Source organism: Odocoileus virginianus, chromosome 2 (genome assembly GCF_023699985.2).
Source record: "Odocoileus virginianus isolate 20LAN1187 ecotype Illinois chromosome 2, Ovbor_1.2, whole genome shotgun sequence".
Lineage (NCBI taxonomy): Eukaryota > Metazoa > Chordata > Mammalia > Artiodactyla > Cervidae > Odocoileus > Odocoileus virginianus.
Window position 1 is genome coordinate 14,487,548 of NC_069675.1, and position 20,277 is coordinate 14,507,824.

A 20,277-nucleotide genomic window follows, 5' to 3' on the forward strand; every position below is an offset into this window, starting at 1 on the left:
GAGACCACTGCCTTATAGTTGTTTGGAGGCCTATTCCTCTGAAGGACCTTTCTAGTAATCTTTGGAGGACCTTCTCCCCTAAATGAGTGGTGGCATGTAAGGAGTTAACCAACTTCCATTGGATGTTCCAGGCAGAAAAAGGAGTCCTTCCTTTTGGAACCACCGCATATGATCTTCTTGAAAGCCCTCACTCTTAGCTTTAAGAGTCTCACCTTCAGTATATGAAAGATTTTCTGGCAAATTAGTCTGTGGAACTAAGGTGGCAACCCCTATTAGGTCATGGTTCTGTAACGCTGCTCTCTTTGCTGCCTGATCAGCTGCTTGGTTCCCTCGTGCCACTTCCGTGCTCCCTTTCTGGTGTCCTTTACAGTGGGAGACTGAAACCTCAGCGGGCAGATGGACTGCCTCCAAGAGCCTAAGGATTTTATCACCATATTTGACTGGGGACACTTGGGTGGTCAAGTGGCCTCTTTCTTTCCAAACAGCAACATGTGTGTGTAGCACCAGAAAGGCATATGTGGAGTCAGTGTAAATGGCTCCTCTTTTTCCTTTTCCCAGCTCTAAAGCTTGAGTCAGGGCCATGAGCTCAGCTAATTGGACTGAAGTACCTGGTAGCAAAGGTTTGGCCTCTGTGGTCTCAAAATTGGAGACTACTGCATATCCAGCTCTTCTTTTTCCATCCAAGACAAAGCTGCTTCCATCACTGTACAAAATTTCCTCAAGATTGGTCAGAGGACCTTCTAACAATTCCTCTCAGGGTTTTGTCTAGTGGTCCAATGTTTCCAGGCAAGAGTGAAAAGGGAGAGAGTCCTCAGGGGTAGGCAGGAGGGTAGCTGGGTTAAGAATCTCACAAGGGAATGTAGTCAGGCCTGGATTTTCCATCAGCATTACTTGATATTTGAGAATCCTTTGATCAGACATCCATACGTGGCCTTTTCCATTCAGGAGTTTTTCTCTTGGTGGCTGGTAAAAATAGTTAGTTTTCCCCCAGAAGAGAGTTTTAAAGCATCTTCTGTCGAGGACTGCAATAGCTGCAAGATTTCGAAGGCAGGGAGGCCAGCCTCGGGCAGTTGGTTCAAGCCTCTTGGATAAGCAAGCTACAGGCTGGGGCTCAGGTCCCAACCTTTGAGTTAACACTCCAAGGCTCTTCCTTCCTTTTTGTGGACATAAAGTTGGAATGCTTTTTCTAGCTCTGGAAACCTCAAGGTGGGTGCTTGAGTTAAGGCTTGTTTTAGTGTAGTCTCTGCCTTCTTTTGAGGAGTTCCCCATATCAATGGGATTGAATCATCCTGTTCCTTCAAGCTTTCATATAAGGGCTGGGCAATTAGACCATAGTTGGGTATCCAGATTTTACAATACCCAGTTAGCCCCAGGAAAGCTTACAGTTGTTTTCGAGTTGTGAGGGAGGGCAGCTGGAGGATTCCTTGTACTTGATCAGAGGACAGCCTCCTGGACCCATGTGTAATCTGAACTCCCAGGTAAGTGACCTTTGTCTCAATCATCTGTGCCTTAGCACAGGAGACTTTATATCCCCTCTCTGCCAAAAAGTTTAGGACCTGAATTGCATGTTGTTGGGCATTTTTCTCATCTGGAGAGCAGATTAGTAGGTCATCTACATATTGTAGTATTTTCTCATTAAGTCCCAGGTCCAGATCTAGGAGATCCCAGCAAAGAGCCTGCCCAAACAGGTAGGGGCTGTCTCTGAAACCCTTAGGTAACACTGTCCAAGTCATCTGTTGGTGTTTTTCTCCTGGAGGTTCCCACTCAAAGGCAAAAAGATACTGGGATTCTTTAGGCAGTGGTATGCAAAAGAATTCATCCTTGAGATCCAAGACTGTAAACCTCTTGGCACTGGGTGGGATTTCTCCCAAGATTACATTGGGATTGGGTACTGTGGGATGTAGGGGGAATATAGCTTTATTTATGATCTGAAGATCTTGACCTGTTTGCCAGGTCCCATCCTTTTTCTTCACAGGGAGGATTGGGATGTTACATGGTGAATTGGTGGGGACCGATAGGCCACAGGCAAGGAATTTATTTATTAGAGGCTGTAGTCCATCCTGAGCTTCTCTTCTGAGATGGTGTTGTTTCTGGTTTGGAAACCGAGTGGGATCTTGGAGGACAGTGATGACCAGTTCAGCTTGGTGGGCTCATCCAGGAGTCCCCTGGTCCCACCTTGGTGGTTAATTTTGTCCTCCCATGGTTTTTGGTCTCTCCCTATTGGAGAGGGTGTAATGGGTTCCTCAGTAGTAACCAGAAGCTGTAGGGCTCGGGGGCTGAAAAGCTTCCCATCACAAAGGTGGTCCCCAGTTTAGTGAGTATATCTCTTCCCAATAAGGGGTTAGGACACTCAGGGACCACCAGAAACTGGTGGGAAAATATTTGTCTATCCCAGCAACAGAGAAGTGCTCAAGTGAATCTTTTTGTAATTGTTTTTCCTGTAGCACCCAAAATGGTACAGGTTTGGGAGGCGAAGGCTCCAGAGTAGGAGGTCAGGACAGAGTAGGTAGCCCCTGTGTCAACCAAGAAATTCTTGGACCTTTCTGCCACATCGAGTTGCACCCTTGGCTCCAGCCCCGTGATGGTTATCTGTGACAGGCGGGCTGGCTGGAGTGGGCTGCTTCAGTCCTGTTGAACTACTGTGAGGGAAGGCTTGGCACTTGACCTTGAGGCTCTTGGGTTTCAAGGGCAGTATGTTGCCCAATGTACTGATTGATGGCATTTGTAACTAGCCATTTGAGGAGACTTGTCAAGATTTGGACACTCTTTGGCCCAGTGTCCTGCCTGTCTACAGATTAGGCATTTGCCTTGTGCCTTGTCCTTTAAGGACTTGGGGTTTGCCATAGGACTTCCCTGGAGGGCAGCCAGCATCTGGGCATGCCTTGTCTCTTTCCTTTTCTCCCTTTCCTGGGCCTTGGCCTCCCTCTCCTGTTGTTCTATGTTATAAAATGTATTGGGGGCTAGAGTCTGGTGGCTGGAGTCTGGACCATCTCATCTAAAGAGGCAGCAGGGTCCTGCTGCTGTAGCTGTTGTAACTTTATCCTGATGTCTGATGCATACTGGGACAGGAATTTGTCCTTTAAAATCACCTGTCCCTCGTAAGAGTCTAAGTCCAGATTGGTAAGTGGGGTTCTTATTGGGCTCCTGAGTTATTGCTGACCCCTGGGCATAGCTGATTACTTTTTGCTGGGCTGCTTTTAGTCCTGTCTTTACACAGATCAGAAAATGATCCCTTTCCCAGTTGTGCTCAGGGTCATTATAATTCCAATTAGGATCTTAAGAGGGAACCACAGTTTCCCCCACTGTGTATTTATCGCTTGACATGTGGCTTACCTTCGGGCTTCCTTTAAGACCCTAGCATACTCAGGGTCAGATAAAGTTTGACTAAATATGACCGTGATGTCCTTCCACGTCAAGTCAAAGGCCAAGGTAATGTGTTAGAATGTATCACATTCCAATATATCTATGTATTTATTGGGTCATCAGTATAGCTTCCCAGGTCTTGTTTGATCTGAGAGAGAGAAGAGCTTATGAACCTAGACTGGCCTGAATTCTCCAGTTTCAACTAAGGGACATACTCAAGTTGGCTTTTGTGGAGGGGTTGCTCCCAGATATGGGGGCACGTTTGGATAGAAGGAAGGAGCACCAGGCAACTTGGGAGCCTTGGGAGGTGAGCCTTCACAGGGGGCTTCCTTCTCTTGGTTGTCTGTGCCTAACACCATTTGCCTGGTAGGCTCACTTTTAGGCCATACAACAATCCCATACTTAACACAGAGTTCCTTCGTATCTCTTAGTCAGAAGGAAATTTGGACATAGGGGATCTCTGTCCATTTCCCTTATCTTTTGCAGAGTAAGTCTAGCTGCAGGATGGCGTTGTAATTTAAACTCGCATCCTCAGGCTAGTGTTCCTTATCCCCCAGAGGATACTGTGGCCACTCAGTGGCACAAAAGAATTTTAAGTGACTTCTCCTTAGAGTTTGAGGATTGGAACAGCTTCCAGTTACCAAGAATGCATCTCAAGGGCATCTGTTGGGAAGTGGATTGGTTATTTTCCATCTGAAAGACAGTGATGACAGAGAGGAAAAGAAAAAAAAAAAAACTAATAGGCCTCCTTCTATTTTTATGGGTGGACTTTCTTAGGGGTTAGTCTTTCTAAAGTCTATCCTACTCAGTATTGTTGCAACCTGAGAACTGGGTATCCCCAGGTCAGGGTGCAGATCCCCTGCAGGCTGAATTGTGACAGACTCCAGGAGATTGAATTCCTGGGCAGGTCAAGGCAGGTTGGCCTCCCGAGAATTTGGTCCCTGGGCAGTTCAAGACGTGTCGACCTCCTGGGACCCCTGAACTGGTGGATCCCCAAGCAGGTTGAGGCGTGACAACCTCCCAAGGACCAAATCCCTAGTAGGCAGGTCAAGGTAGGTCAACCTCCTGGGACACCTAGCTGGGGTTGGGCATCCCCAAGGTCTCCAGTGCTAGGTAGGATTAAGGGGTTGTAATCTTAACTCATTGCTGGTTTGTCCACCACAGATAGGAATAGATATCATGATGTAAAGCAATCCACGCCTGTGCCCTGAAACTGGAAACCTGGTGAAACAGCCATCAGCCTTATGCTCTTACTGCTCTGAGGGAATGTAAGTCCCTGATTTCTTCCCTCAGTCCTCCATAGAGCTGTTTAGGGTGTTTCCAATGGTAAACATTCATTGTCATAGACTTACTTTAGGTAATTAAAGAAGTAATCACAAAGGAGTGAATTATCTTGACCTGTTAGGGGCATTAAGAGTATTTTAATAATAAGTGGGGTGGAGCTATGTTGCCTACAAGGGGGCAGAGTCCTGGCTGTAGGAGTTAGTAAGTAGTTTAAGAACAAATTGATAAGAGGCAGTAGACTAGATGTTACTTAAAGTGGAGTGTAGATTTGTTCTGGGGTTATGTTTGTAACTTTAGGACAAGGGTGGTAAGGATTTGGGCCCAAATGGCCTGCAGGGCTAACTCCCAAAGTGGAAAACACTATCCCTGGAAGTCCAGTTGCCCTTGAAGGGATACCACCAACAGATGGACTTCTAGCTGTCATTGTGTGCCTGTCACCTGCCCTAGCAGGTTCACTGAGAGATGCTGCTGTTGCACATTTTGTAGGAAACATGGAAGATGAAGGCCTGACTATCTACAGGGATTAGATATTATATAGTATTTCCCTCCCGAGGGCCAGCTATTTTCTGGTTGTCTCTCCAGAAGGTAGTAGAAACAACATTGTGGGCTTAGACAGGGCTCAGGAAAAGAGCAAGAAACAGGATTGAAGGGGGCAGGGTACAACTTTGAAAGAATGAGGTAGCCCAAGGGCATAACAGAAACCAATTAAAATTAAATGGGTCCAAGACAAGTCAAATTTAACTAAACCTTGATTCTCAATCTGCAAGCTTAATGACACACCCAAGGCACCAGGACAGTTCCAAGGCACAATCAAGAGACCAAGGAGTGGGTGGTTCTCCAATTGTTGGAATGATCCTCCCTCTTCAGCATAAGAAATCACACACACTCTGGACTGTGCACCTCTCTAATCCAAACAAATCTACCTCTTACCTATTGCTATGTCTCTCTCTGAATTTTTTGCAATGAGACATCAAGAGCCTGAGCTTCATTAGGTCCTGAAACCAGGCACCCTGGGTTTTGGCTGAACTTAAGTCCCAGTCATGGGTATTCATTGGAAGGACTGATGCTGAAGCTGAAACTCCAGTACTTTGGCCACCTCATGCGAAGAGTTGACTCATTGGAAATGACCCTGATGCTGGGAGGGATTGGGGGCAGGAGGAGAAGGGGATGACAGAGGATGAGATGGCTGGATGGCATCACCAACTCGATGGGCATGAGTTTGAGTAAACTCCAGGAGTTGGTGATGGACAGGGGGCCCTGGTGTGCTGTGATTCATGGGGTCGCAAAGAGTCGGACATGACTGAGCGACTGAACTGAACTGAACTGAAGTCCCAGTCGGATATGACTGAGTGACTAAGCATAGCACAGAGTCCCTGCCATGTGGGTTTGAGTCCCAATCTTAGGTAAACAGTTTCAAACACAACTTTCAGAAATGGAAAGATGATGACCTGCCCAATACTTTGTAAGCAGTGGCATAGATGGAGAGAGGAGCTGAAGGACGGGAGAAAAAAGCAGTGGGAAAAACATGCCCAGGAATCCCCTTCATAACCTGCTGGAAAATCTGCTAAATACCTGACCTCCGTTCACAGTTTTCATTGGCCTTATCCTTGGCACAAAAAAGATTAAGGACAGAAGAACCCCCACCTGCTTAGGCAACAGCTACTAAGGTGCAGCAGATAGTAGAGCCTTTGGGACACACTGGGGAGTAGCCCCTGCCAGAGTCCTCAGTTGCACCCACTGCCATTCATGGTGTTCGGGGAAACAAGAAATGAGAGATTGTAAAGGAATTTAGATTTGTTATCCATATGTCCTTCCAGCCATCAGAGCAAAGACCTACCTTAACCGGAGGTCTTCTGAAATCTGAGACTGAGCTGCATGATCTTTCTGCCGAGCTTATTTTTGCTGTCCTGGTTTCCAACATGCTAGGCTTCTTGTCACTGCCACTGTGCTGGGTGTTCTTCCTGTTCAGCTTCCATCACGGGAGCTTTCGCCAAGTTGGGCTTCTGCTGTGCTTGGCCTCTGCCTTGCGGGGGCCTAGCCAAGATTGTTTCAGCCGAGTTAAATCCAAGTCATGGAGCCAGATATGTTGGAGGAGTATATAATTTCCTCGGTTCTGTCTCGCCACAGCAAAAATTTGAAGCAGCATACCTGTGTTTCAGCTCAGTTACAGCTCAGTTTAAATGGCGGACCAGTGTTACAGCTTGGCTACAGCTCAGTTTTATTTGGCAAGCAAAGGAAAACATATCCTTGAGGTGTGAGGGCGGGCCCACCCAAAAGAAGAAAGGGGCTCCATTTTGGCTCCTGTTTTTATGTTTTTTTCTCTTCCTGCTGAGCCTGCCCTATGTAAATTGGGCTAGCCAGGAGGGATGTTTGTCTCTCCTGAGGTTCTCACTCCTGTCCTTGGACCGTCCTTTGTTCTATTTTTGTGGACTTTTTCCTTTCTTTGTTTTTTGGCCACTGCTATTTTGGACTCCTTTTTCCTATTCTAGCTACTTAACAGTTTGAAGGCAGGGGGCATAATACCTTTGTTATTCTTTCTCAAGATTGCTTTGGCTATTTGGGGTCTTTTGTGGTTCCACATAAAATATGGGATTATTTCTTCTAGTTCTGTGAAAAATGTCATGGCTGAATGTGCTTTGCGTAGTGTGGACATTTTAGCAATATTAATTCATCCAGTCCATGAACACGAACTATCTTTCCATTCATTAGTATCATCACTCTTGTAGTTTCAGAATATGTGTCTTTTACCTTCTTGGTTAAATTCCTAGATATTTTGCTCTTTTAGATTCCATTGTAAATACAATTTTCTTGATTTTCCTTTTTGATAGTTCATTTTAGTATATAGAAATGCAGCAGATTTCTATATATTAGCTTTATATCATGAAACTTTGAATTCATTTATTCTAATAGTTTTTTGTGTACTCTTTAGGATTTTCTATATATATTATCATGTCTTCTGCAAGCAGTAATGATTTTACTTCTTCTCTTCCATTTTGGATGCCTCTTATTCTTACTCTCCTCTGATTGCTGTGGCTAGAACTTACAGTACTATGTTAAATACAAGTGGCAAGAGTGGACATCCTCGTCTTGTTCCTGATCTTAGAGGAAAAGCTTTTAGCTTTTCATCATTGAATATGATGTTAGTTGTGTGTTTGTCATGCATGTGTGCATACTCAGTCACTCACTCATGTCAGACTCTTTACAACCCTGAGAACTATAGCTCACCAGGCTCTTCTGTTCATGGAATTTCCCAGGCAAGAATTTTGGAGTGGGTGGCCATTTCCTTCTCCAGGGGATCTTGCGGACCCAGGGACTGAACTGACATCTCCTCTGTCCTGCATTGGCAGGTGGATTCTTTACCATTGAACTGCCCGGGAAGCCCTCATGTTTGTCATAAATGGCCCTTATTGTGCTGATGTTTGTTCCCTCTATACCAACTTTGTCTAGAGTTTTTATCATGAATGGATGTTGAATTTTGTCAAATGCTTTTTATGCCTCTATTGAGATGATCATATGATACCATTCTTGATATTTTTGTTTTGTTTGTTTTAATCAAAATATGATCATTATTGTACCTACTATTTTATTATCTTTTGAAAGCAAGATGTGTAATGACCATTTTATCAAGTTAGGAAACATACTTCTGACCATCATTCTAATGCCTGGGCTCTTTATCCTCCTGGTAACCTAGGCTAGAAACCTTGAGATTGTCTTTTGATAAGTTCATCTCCCTCATTTATTATTATATCCAGTTGAAAATCGAAGTCTCCCACTTCTAACCCCTGGAATATCATGAAATCATTTGTCCCTCTGTAGTTCCACTATATCTTGGCCTCTCCCTTGCTAACCTAGACTGTTTTAGTAAATTCCTAAATAATTAGCAGTTATCCATAACTGTAATTTTTCTGAACTCTGATAATCTTACTTCTGTTGGATTGCTGCAACTAAAACTCCTTATTCATGATTTTTAGAACCCCACAGCTAGCCTTTCTTTTTAACTTTATTACCTAAACTTACTTTCTTCTTTACGTTCTTCCTTTCCTTATTTGCTTCCTCCTTTCCTCCCCTTTGTTTCCTGTCTTTTCTCTTTCATTCCTTTTCTGCACCCTGAAATACTGTACTTCTTTTATATAGTAATGTTGCTTATTCTTGCCCAAACATGCCATGTTTTCAACTGCTATTGCCCCACTTAGAACACCTGTCTCTACCTTTTGAGATTTCATTTAATCACCAGACCTAGATCAGATGCCATCTTCTTTTGAAGTCTTCCTCAACTGGAATTAATAGCTATCTTCTCTGCCCTTTCAGTGCATTTTTCCATATACTTCATTTGTGTTCTGCCTTCTATTGCTATGTATCTGCCTTCCTCCTACATGGATTTCTTTCTTTTTTTAATATTTTAATTTAATTTTATTTAGAGTCATAAATTATGTTATTAACTCTTTGCATCAACAATTACGACTAAAGTAGTTTTCAAGGAATATCAATAAAATGTTTGTTTCTAATGGAATTTTCAGTAGTATAATTCTAAGCAGTCTTTTTCTTATGATTTTGTCCCTTTTAGGCTGGATCAGTTCACGTGAGAATTCGACGAGATGCCAATGAACAAATGGTTCTTGCTCATGTGACCAACAGGCTGTACACGCTTGTATCTACTCTGACTGTTCAGATTTTCAAGGATGATTGGATCAGGCCTGCCTTACTGTCTGGGCCTGTTGCAGCCAATGTCCTAAACTTTTCAGATCATCACGTAATCCCAATGCCTCCTCTGAAGGGTACTGATGATTCAAACCCTGTCACATCAACTCCAGCTAAACCTAGTAGTCCACCTCCAGAATTTTCATTTAACACACCTGGAAAAAATGTGAGCCCAGTTATTCTTCTAAATACGCAAACAAGACCTTATGGTTTAGGTCTTAATCATGGACACGCACCTTATAGCAGCGTACTTAATCAAGGACTTGGAGTTCCAGGCATTGGAGCAACCCAAGGATTCAGGACTGGTTTTACGAATGTCCCAAGTAGATGTGGAACTAACAATAGAATTGGACAACCAAGACCATGATGTATTGTAATTTAATTTATTTTTATGAGAAATACTGACTCCTTGAGTTTGTTTATTTAGTAATCCACTTTGCATCGACTGTTCAATCATTTACTCTAAATGTTAGAGAGTAGTAGTCTTGTTCATATTTCATGAAACCAATGAAACTATATTTTTGTAAAACATATTTGGGGCAGTGAGAACCTTTTAAATGTTACAGACTTTAAATAGGCTTCCTTTAAAAGCGGGTTCTCTAAATTTGAATTTTGCTATCTTTGGTTTTGTAGTTGACTGCAGTGTGATATAACATTACCTTTATAAGAGAACCACTTGATGGAGTAGATTTGTCACATTATTAAAAATATAATGCTTTCTTCAGTGAAATTTATAAACATGCTTCTTGAGTACACATTTTAGGAAAGGAAAAAAATGTTTATTCTAAAAGTAAAAGTCTCTTTTATAGATTTTCCAAACTTAATTGCTACATTTTTCTTTGAGGTCCTCCTGCAGTATGCAAAGTAAAAGCAAACATTTTTATCAGAAATTTTGAAACATATTTTACTGTCTGGCACAGTTAAAAATTTTTAATTATCAGTTTTTTAATAGTTTTTCTCATTAAAAAATTTCAGTACATTTGTAAGTGACCCATCATTCTCACAATGTCTTGTTTTGGTTAAATAAACATCTTATCCTTAAGTGATATGCAGTGAAGGAATCCCAGTTTTCAGTTTTACATTTAATTAAATACTGATATAATGATAGATTTTTATCCTTTTTGTCACCTTTTTATTGGTTGACTTTAATTTTTCATTTTATTAACAAAGTGTCACATATATTACCAAAATATGTGGAATTCCATATATAGTACTTTTGATCCTTTTTTCAAAGTTGCATGAACAATTTGAATTTAAATTATATAATTTTGCCAAAACTTAGTGCACCTTAGGTTATAGAATGTAGTATTGGTTAGATCTGCAGTAGGCAGTTTCTAACTTATTTTGTTCTGCTTTATTGAAAATAGTGAATTGTTAACATTTTTTAATAATGATGTGTGAGAATCATGTAGATTATTTTATTTTAAAATTATTTTCCAAATGCAAATGTTAAGGACTTTCCAACATGGCCAGTATTACTTATAAAAATTATAACAAGCAACAGTCACAAATTACCTATGATTTTTTTTTTCTCGTTTTAGCATGCATTTTATACTTAGGTTTTTAAAATGGATTTTGAGAGTGGATTCAGCTTTTCTAGAATCCAGTACTCCTGGAGATTTGTGACATTTCCAGCCATCAGCAACTATCTAGAGAAGTGTTTTGGTTTTTTTTTTAAGTTTGCAACTTTCTTCAATCAACTCATATCCTCTTTTAAATATAAGCAACCCTCCCAAATTCCTGTTTCTTTATAGTGAAGTAATAAACACCTAAGAAGCCATCTCTGTCGAGTAGAATTGTAGTCATGCTGTGATAATGAGTGACCATATCCCAAGTAACTTTTGCTTGATGAGGAGTTGGTTATTGTCTTTGACATTTGCAGCCCTGTTCAGGCATTTGACCTGCTGAAGAAATAGAGCCCACACCACCTTGACTGCTGCAGAAGGTGAAACGTAAATGGGATAAGGCAACCTGTTCCTTGACATTTGTGTTTTGTCCTCCAACTATTACTATACCTATTATTGGTCTACTGTTACAGGGTGATTTTTTTCTCCATTGATCTCATCTAAATGTGAATTTGGGTCATGCGTGAAATCTGAAGAACTGCCTTGTACTGAATGATGATTAAGAGGTATGTGCTACCATGCTATGCATGTCTTCTCCGTCTCCAGGGGATTTTTAAAGTGCCCGGGTACTGAACACAGTTCTGTGCAAGGTTAAATGCCTGTTTCCTCAACACTCATTCAGAGGTTACATCTGTTCTGTTGTCCTTCCAAAGGTGCTTTGATACGCGACTACACTACTTGAAAAGTTGCATATGGGTTCTCAAAGTGTTGGCTCTACTTGCTAAAAATTTGATAATGCCAACTGCTGCAGGTGACATTGCTCTAGGCATTATTATATAAGAAGTCTTATTTGCCAACCTTTGGCCAGGTTCTGGATATGAAAATAAAACTTGGCCAGCATAAGCCTAGATTTAGTAGCCTGACTGGTAAATCTTGCCACAGAGTTACATGAAGCTAGACCAAAAAGCAAGTTTGAGTTAAAAACTTGACCCATGGTTTGTGATTAAGAGCAAGTTCCATCAAGTGTGATTAATCTTGTTTGAGAAATTACTGTATTATAATGGGGGAAAACACTGGGCTGGAAGACAAGAGATTTGGATTCCAGTCCTGATGCTGCCACTGTGTGAGTAGTTTTATAACCATGGGTAAGTCATTTAACTCCTCTGAGGTTTCTCATCTGTAAAGTTAGGGTGGGGAATGAAGTAGTTGATCTGTAAACTGTCAGCTCTAAAACTGTATTACTAAATCTGCAGAAAATATATCCATTTTTGAAATAGAATATTGTACCCAGAATTTCTTTTTAGTGACTACCTCAACGTACAGGCCAAGTGTTACCTACGCCAACACCCAAGCCATTAATTTGAGGTGCCATGAGAACAGAGGGTAAACTACAGGCTGACATTTGGTTTTTGTGTATTTCAGAGTTGCCTCAAGTTAAATCTGTTTAGCTTAAACAGATTTTTCTTAGACTTCTTTCTTTGTGAGCAAGGATTATTTTTGGACGTGTTGGGGAAAAGATTAGGACAAGGTACTCTTACCTTTCACGGGGTACAAAAGAATGGGATCCATTTTTTCTTACTTAATCTCTGAAGTCACAGATGGAATTGCATACATGTATCAGCAGCTGGTTTAGCTATTCATTCAAGCATCTGGTTGAGCTACTCATAAACTGCCAATTTTTTGCTTAACTAAAGATTGCTGATTTTTAGAGGGGGGAGCCTGATCTGCTTTTTATACAAGAAAATACTTTTACATTCCAAATTGTTTGAATTAAACTATTTGAATAAAGAACATACATGGACTTTTCTCTCTGCTTTTAAATAATTTTGGCCTGTTTCTTTCCATAGCTGTTTATTGGTAACTTTGTATCATATTTAGCAAATGCTTGTCAGGAGTATAGTACATGCCATGCACTATACAAGTAAATGTGCATAGAGTATATAAATTTTGGTGACCTGCTATTCTTGAGACTGAAGGGAATATAATGATGAACAGGAGTCCCCTTCAAGTAGCTGATAGAAGTGACCAGACACCAGAACCATTTATCAATTCAGTTCATTCACTCAGTCAAGTCTGACTCTTTGCAACCCCATAGACTGCAGCATGCCAGGTCTCCCTCTCCATCACCAACTCCCGGAGTTTACTCAAACTCATGTCCGTTGAGTCAGTGATGCCATCCAACCATCTCATTCTCTGTCTTCTCCTGCCTTCAGTCTTTCCCAGCATCAGGGTCTTTTCAAATGAGTCAGTTCTTCACATCAAGTAGCCAAAGTATTGGAGTTTCAGCTTTAGCATCAGTCCTTCCAATGAATATTCAGGACTGATTTCCTTTAGGACAGTTGGACCTCCTTGCAGTCCAAGGGACTCTCAACAGTCTTCTCCAACACCACAGTTCAAAAGCATCAGTTCTTCAGTGTTCAGCTTTCTTTGTAGTCCAACTCTCACATCCATTCATGACTACTGGAAAAACCATAGCTTTGACTAGACGGACCTTTGTTGGCAAAGTAGTATCTCTGCTTTTTAATATGCTGTCTAGGTTGGTCATAACATTTCTTCCAAGTAGCAAGCATCTTTTAATTTCATGACTGCAGTCACCATCTATAGTGATTTTGTACCCCCAAAAAATAAAGTCTCTCACTGTTTCCATTGTTTCCCCATCTATTTGCCATGAAGTGATGGGACCTGATGCCATGATCTTAGTTTTCTGAATGTTGAGTTTTAAGCCAACTTTTTCACTCTCCTCTTTCACTTTCATCAGGAGGCTCTTTAGTTCTTCTTTGCTTTCTGCCATAAGTGTGGAGTCATCTACATATCTGAGGTTATTGATATTTCTCCTGGCAGTCTTGATTCCAGCTTGTGCTTCATACAGTCCAACATTTCTCATGATACACTCTGCATATAAGTTATATAATCAGGGTGACAATGTACAGCCTTGACGTGCTGAAACCAGTACATTTCCTGATTGGAACCAGTCTGATGTTCCATGTCTAGTTGTTCAAACTATTGCTTCTTGACTTGCATACAGATTTCTCAGGAGGCAGGTCAGGTGGTCGGGTATTCCCATCTCTTAAGAATTTTCCACAGTTTGTTGTGACCCACACAGTCAAAGACTTTGGCATAGCCAATAATGCAGAAGTAGATGTTTTTCTGGAACTGTCACTTTTTTGATGATCCATTGGATGTTGGCAATTTGATCTCTGGTTCCTCTGCCTTTTCTAAATCCAACTCAAACATCTGGAAGTTCACAGTTCACATACTATTGAAGCCTGGCTTGGAGAATTTTGAGCATTACTTTGCTAGCGTGTGAGATAAGTACAATTGTGCAGTAGTTTGAGCATTATTTTGCATTGCCTTTCTTTGGGACTGGAATGAAAACTGATCTTTTCCAGTCCTGTGGCCACTGCTGAGTTTTCCAAATTTGCTGGCATATTGAGTGCAGCACTTTCACAGCATCCTCTTGGGATTTGAAATAGCTCAACTGGAATTCCATCACCTCCACTAGCTTTGTTCATAGTGATGCTTCCTAAGGCCCACTTGACTTTGCATTCCAGGATATCTGGCTCTAGGTGAGTGATCACACCATCGTGATTATCTGGGTCATGAAGATCTTTTTTTGCACAGTTCTGTGTATTCTTGCCACCTCTTCTTAATATCTTCTGCTTCTGTTAGAAGCATTTCTAACCATACCATTTCTGTCCTTTATTGATCCCATCTTTGCATGAAATGTTCCCTTGATATCTCTGATTTTCTTGAAGAGATCTCTAGTCTTTCCAATTCTTTTGTTTTCCTCTGTTTCTTTGCATTGCTCACTGAGGAAGGCTTTCTTATCTCTCCTTGCTATTCTTTGGAACTCTCCATTCAAGTAAGTATATCTTTCCTATTCTTTGCCTTTAGCTTTTCTTTTCTCAGCTATTTGTAAGGCCTCCTCAGACAACCATTTTGCCTTTTTGCATTTCTTTTTCTTGGTCTTGATCACTGCCTCCTGTACAGTGTCACCAGCCTCCATCCATAGTTCTTCAGGCACTCTGCCTATCAGATCTAATTCCTTGAATCTAGTTGTCACTCCCACTGTATAATCATAAGGGATTTGATTTAGGTCATACCTGAATGGTCTAGTGGTTTTCCCCACTTCCTTCAATTTAAGTCTGAATTTGGCAATAAGGAGTTCATGATTTGAGCCACAGTCAGCTCCTGGTCTTGTTTTTGCTGACTCGATAGAGCTTCTCCATCTTTGGCTGCAAAGAATATAATCAATCTGATTTTGGTATAGACTGTCTGGTGATGTCCATGTGTAGAGTCTTCTCTTGTGTTGTTGGAAGAGGGTGTTTGCTATGACCAGTGCGTTCTCTTCACAAAACTCTATTAGCCTTTGCCCTGCCTCATGCTGTACTCCAAGACCAAATTTGCTTGTTACTCCAGGTGTTTCTTGACATCCTACTTTTGCATTCCAGTCCCCTATAATGGAAAGGACATCTTTCTTGGGTATTAGTTCTAGAATGTCTTGTAAGTCTTCATAGAACCATTCACCTTCAGCTTCTTCAGCATTTCTGGTCGGGGCATAGACTTGGATTACTGTGATATTGAATGGTTTGCCTTGGGAACGAACAGAGATCATTCTGTCATTTTTGAGATTGCATCCAAGTACTGCATTTCAGACTTTTGACTGTGTTGGCTACTCTATGTCTTCTAAGGGATTTTTGCCCACAGTAGTGTATATAATGGTCATCTGAGTTAAATTCACCCATTTATACCTGTCATCAAATTAAACTCCCTTCCACTTCCTCCTCTTCTTTTGCTTCATTTTCCTGGCATCCTCCTCTTTTCTGTCTCCTTTTTATTTGAGTGATGAAATTAAGAAAGTTGATTTCCATGGACGAGGCCAGCTAAAAGATGATGCCCCACATCATCCTGATTTCAGTAAAAGAAGAAAACGTTTAGAAGGGGTGTGAGTTAGGCAGACACTGTTGAGAAGGATGATATTTAGATATATAGTGGATTGCTGTTCACTTTCAGACTCTTGAAGTATATGAGCAAAGTTTTTTGTTTTGTTTTTTCATTAACCAGGCCTTTATTGCAATCATGCAATTTAAGAAACAGTCCAAACATCTCAGTTACAACAATAAGCATACATTTCTTACTTATAAGTCTGCAGGGCACCTGGGGCAGTTCTTTTGAGCAAAGATTTTTAAATCACCAGGCTGAAAGTAATGGAGTCCCCAGAGCATTCAGAGGCTTAGGGTACCCTTTATTTAAGCAATTACTAGTTTAAAAGCACCTTTAAGAACACTGACATCATAGTCATCAAGTTGCCACCCAACAAGCTGAACCTCTTGCAGAAAAGTTAGTTTGGATAACACGTGTCTAAGTTTCCTGACTAATGATGCATCAGGTAAGAGTCCTTTCGTACTGAAGTCAAAAAACACCAGTTGCTTAAGATTCTCAAATCCACTCATGAAGGCAAGCCATCCATCGCTGCTCACACAGTTACCCGCCAAATCCAACTGCTGGAAGTTTTCCAGAGGATTCTTTTCAAAAAATACACCTGAATAAAAACAGAAATAAATCCATTAACTGGAAAAAAAAATTTTTTTTGTTTTAAATTTTAGAGAAATGGCTATGTTTGGACCAGTGCTTTGCTTAAGAGAGAAATTAGAATTCTCTGTGTAGTTAGAAAAGTGATTATAAACCTGGTTCATTATATTTACAAATTATATTTTTCCTAAAGTGTAAGGGAATCTGATAAATACCAATGATAGCAAACCAATATAAATGAATTATATACTTTTTCTGTTTTCCTGACTTTTCCAAGAAATGGAAGATTGTAAAAATTGAGATGTGGGAGATACAATTGAAATATTCAGTACCTATTTTCAAAACTGGAGTCAGACTTTGGCAACATTAGGTCATTTCCTCTTCTGGAGAAGCATATGCTACCTAATGATTGTTTCTTTGGGTATGAAATGTTCCAAAGTGTAAACTTGAGTAAGTAAACTCCTTCAATACCTCAAGATAAAGAGTTTTGGGGCTCTTATTTTTAACCTTCTTTAAACTCTTCAGGTGGAGAAGGCAATGGCTACCCACTCCAGTATTCTTGCCTCGAAAATCTCATGGACGGAGCAGCCTAGTAGGCTGCAGTCTGGGGGGTCACTAAGAGTTGGACACAACTGAGCGACTTCACTTTCACCTTTCACTTTCATGCATTGGAGAAGGAAGTGGCAAACCACTCCAGTGTTCTTGCCTGGAGAATCCCAGGGACAGGGAGCCTGGTGGGCTGCCGTCTGTGGGGTCGCACAGAGTCGGACACGACTGAAGCGACTTAGCAGCAGCAGCAAACTCTTCAGGAATTTCCTTACAGAATAGGGCACTCTAAAGTACCTCCTCCAGAGGGAGGTGGGAGGGGGGACCGGGATGGGGAATACATGTAAATCCATGGCTAATTCATTTCAATGTATGACAAAAACCACTGCAATGATGTAAAGTAATTAGCCTCCAACTAATAAAAAGAAATGGGAAAAAAAAAAAAAAACCAACAAAAAATAAATAAATAAATAAAATTAAAAAAAAAAAAATAAAGTACCTCCTCCAGGGACTGCCCTTATGGCACCATGCTTATGGCAGAAAGCAAAGAAGAACTAAAGGGCCTCTTGATGAAAGTGAAAGGAGAGTGAAAAAGTTGGCTTAAACCTCAACATTCAGAAAATAAATCATGGCATCTGGTCCCATCAGTTCATGGCAAATAGATGGGGAAACAATGAAAACAGTGAGAGACTATTTTGGGGGGCTCCAAGATCACTGCAGATGGTGACTGCAGCCATGAAATTAAAAGATGCTTGCTCCTTGGAATAAAAGTTATGACAAACCTAGACAGCATATTAAAAAGCAGAGACATTACTTTGCCAACAAAGGTCCGTCTAGTCAAAGCTATGGTTTTTCCAGTAGTCAAGTATGGATGTGAGAGTTGGACTACAAAGAAAGCTGAGCACTGAAGAGCTGATGCTTTTCTTGAGAGTCCTTTGGACTGCAAGCAATCCAACCAGTCCATCCTAAAGGTGATCATTCCTGAATATTCATTGGAAGGACTGATGCTGAAGCTGAAACTCCAATACTTTGGCCACCTGATGGGAAGAACTGACTCATTTGAAAAGACCCTGATGCTGGGAAAGATGCAAGGCGAGAGCAGGGGATGACAGAGAATGAGATGGTTGGATGGCATCACTGACTCAATGGACATGGGTAAACTCCGGGAGTTGGTGATGGACAGGGAGACCTGGCGTGCTGCAGTCCATGGGGTTACAGAGGGTTGGACACGACTGAGCTATTGAACTGAACAGGGCTGCCCTGGTGGCTCAGTGGGTCAGAATCCACATGCCAGTGCAGGAGACAGGGTTTCAATCCCTGGTCCAGGCAGATCCCACATGCCTTGGAGCGACTAAGCCCATATGCCACCACTGTTGAGCCTGTGCTCAAGAGCCTGCCAGCTACAAATATGGAGTCCACACACCCTGTAGTTTGTGCTCCGCAACAAGATAAGCCACTGCAGGAAGAATGCTTACTGCAGCTAGAGAGTAGTCCCCGCTCTCTGCAATTGGAGAAGAGCCTGTGTAGCAACAAAGACCCAGCACAACCATAAATAAATGCTTAAAATTATTTTTTTAAAAAAGTACTCCTACAGTGGAAAGGTAAATATCCTAGCCATTACCATGAAGTCAAAGGTAACACCCTAAGAAACGTAGGAATAAAGAACATGTAGGTTTCTGGGTCTGAAAGACTGCACAGAGCAAAGCCACTTCACCCGCCTGGACTGTGCAGTCCTGAGTGTTACAGGAGAGTGGAATGTAGCTCTGTGCTCTGTAAGCCAAGGTGTGGCTGGGTCTCCTTACACCAGCTTAGCCTGTGCGCAGCCTCTCTCATACACAGGGCCTCACTTTCTCCTTTCTTCCTCTTTTCCATAATGAGCCCTTCTTTCTTCCTTATAGGTAGCTTTCTCCCTTCTCTTCTTATACCTCATTCTCAAGTCCTTTCTGCCTCTGCCTCTTTCCCAGGTTCTTCCCGGCAAAGTATGCGCCCAGTCAAAATACTGTTTGTCAGTTAGCATGTCTGTATATAAAGCTCCTTCGCCTGCAAAAAGCAACTTCATTTCTCCTTCTCAATTACCAGAACAGATTGCACCACCTGAAAGGAACTTTAATGAAGAATTTCAAGCCCATCCCACCCTCAACGGGTAAGCTATTTATACAGGCTACCTGCCAGGCTTAAAGAATGGTATCAGTTAGATTTTTGGATAATTACCAGAATGTGCACAAGCACACAAACCAAGAATAAGTAATGCAATCCACAAGGGCATGCATTTTGTTCATCGAATCTGGTGTTTTTGTTGTCATGAGGAGCAGACTGCTGAGAGAAAAGGAATCAGTGACATTTAGCTCTGTAGACTGTATGTGGGTTGTGGAGAATGCAAGTGGCTTGATCCAAATTCCAGGCAGAATCTCAGATTCTCTGGGTAGAAGGATTCTGATCCTTGAAGGGTTCCTACAGCCTAAACCAAGCTCTAGTGTGACAGAGACCACTCTGTAGTTCCCCTGAGCCAGAGCTCTTACCATTTGTTCATTCAGCAAACATTTTTGAGTGCCTACCATGTACCCTGGGTTGTGCTGGGTGCTAGGAATAATATAAGAGGACATATGGTCTCTGCCTCCCTGGGCTTACACATGGTGTGAAAACATACATGACGAAGTAACTAGATGGAAGATAGGTGCTGTGTTAGGTCCGGGTGCCTTGGGAACACACAAAGGCCTCCCCTCCCCACTTTGCAGAGCAGTGGCAACTGGGCTTATATACTCCAGGAGAAAGACAAGGATCCTTCTCAGAGAAAATTGAACTGCCTCCAAGGAAAGGCCCTACACAGGAAAAGCTATTTTTCTTTCCCGATCACCCACGGTGAACCTAAGCCCCTCCCTCAGGTGCAGGGAGCTTCCTACCAACTCGTCCCTCACTCTAAAATGTGAAGAGAACAGTTCAGGAATACCAGACAGCTGAGAACAGCCTCCAACAAGGAACTAAAGACAGACAAAAAGTCGAACAAAAAGCTCCCAAGAAATGAGGCAACATAGGGAACAGGAAAAACAAACTTCATAAGTTTAGTTTTTTTCAGAGATCCCAAAAAGTTACTGTGTCTAACACAATAAAAATAAGATGCTATTTTTAAAAAAATTACAAATAGAAAGCAAAACAGAACACTTGGAAAATTCTGAGGATCCATGTGGCAGCAGGATTTGGCCCAGAACTTACCGTTGAGCTAGAACATAAGTGTGGTCTGTGGTGGTTCTTTTTTTGAGAAAAAAAAATTGGATAATGGAGTTCAGATGTG

At 41.6% G+C, this 20,277-nt stretch overlaps 2 protein-coding genes across 4 annotated transcripts in view; one reads left to right on the forward strand and one right to left on the reverse strand.

The window, feature by feature from the left end:
* The window catches only part of SLC30A6 (solute carrier family 30 member 6), a 45,481-nt gene extending 32,770 nt beyond the window's left edge, over positions 1 to 12,711 (forward strand). For all 3 annotated transcript variants that reach the window (XM_020882774.2, XM_070476588.1, XM_070476583.1), the window contains one exon: positions 9,212 to 12,711. In XM_020882774.2, coding sequence (XP_020738433.1) covers positions 9,212 to 9,712 — 501 coding nt within the window. In that variant the 3' untranslated portion in view covers positions 9,713 to 12,711. The remainder of the gene's footprint in view (positions 1 to 9,211) is intronic.
* Positions 12,712 to 16,138: 3,427 nt separating this feature from the next.
* Positions 16,139 to 20,277, reverse strand: part of NLRC4 (NLR family CARD domain containing 4) — a 33,318-nt gene continuing 29,179 nt past the window's right edge. Inside the window, exon 8 of the mRNA XM_070476593.1 lies at positions 16,139 to 16,452. Coding sequence (XP_070332694.1) covers positions 16,160 to 16,452 — 293 coding nt within the window. The 3' untranslated portion in view covers positions 16,139 to 16,159. The remainder of the gene's footprint in view (positions 16,453 to 20,277) is intronic.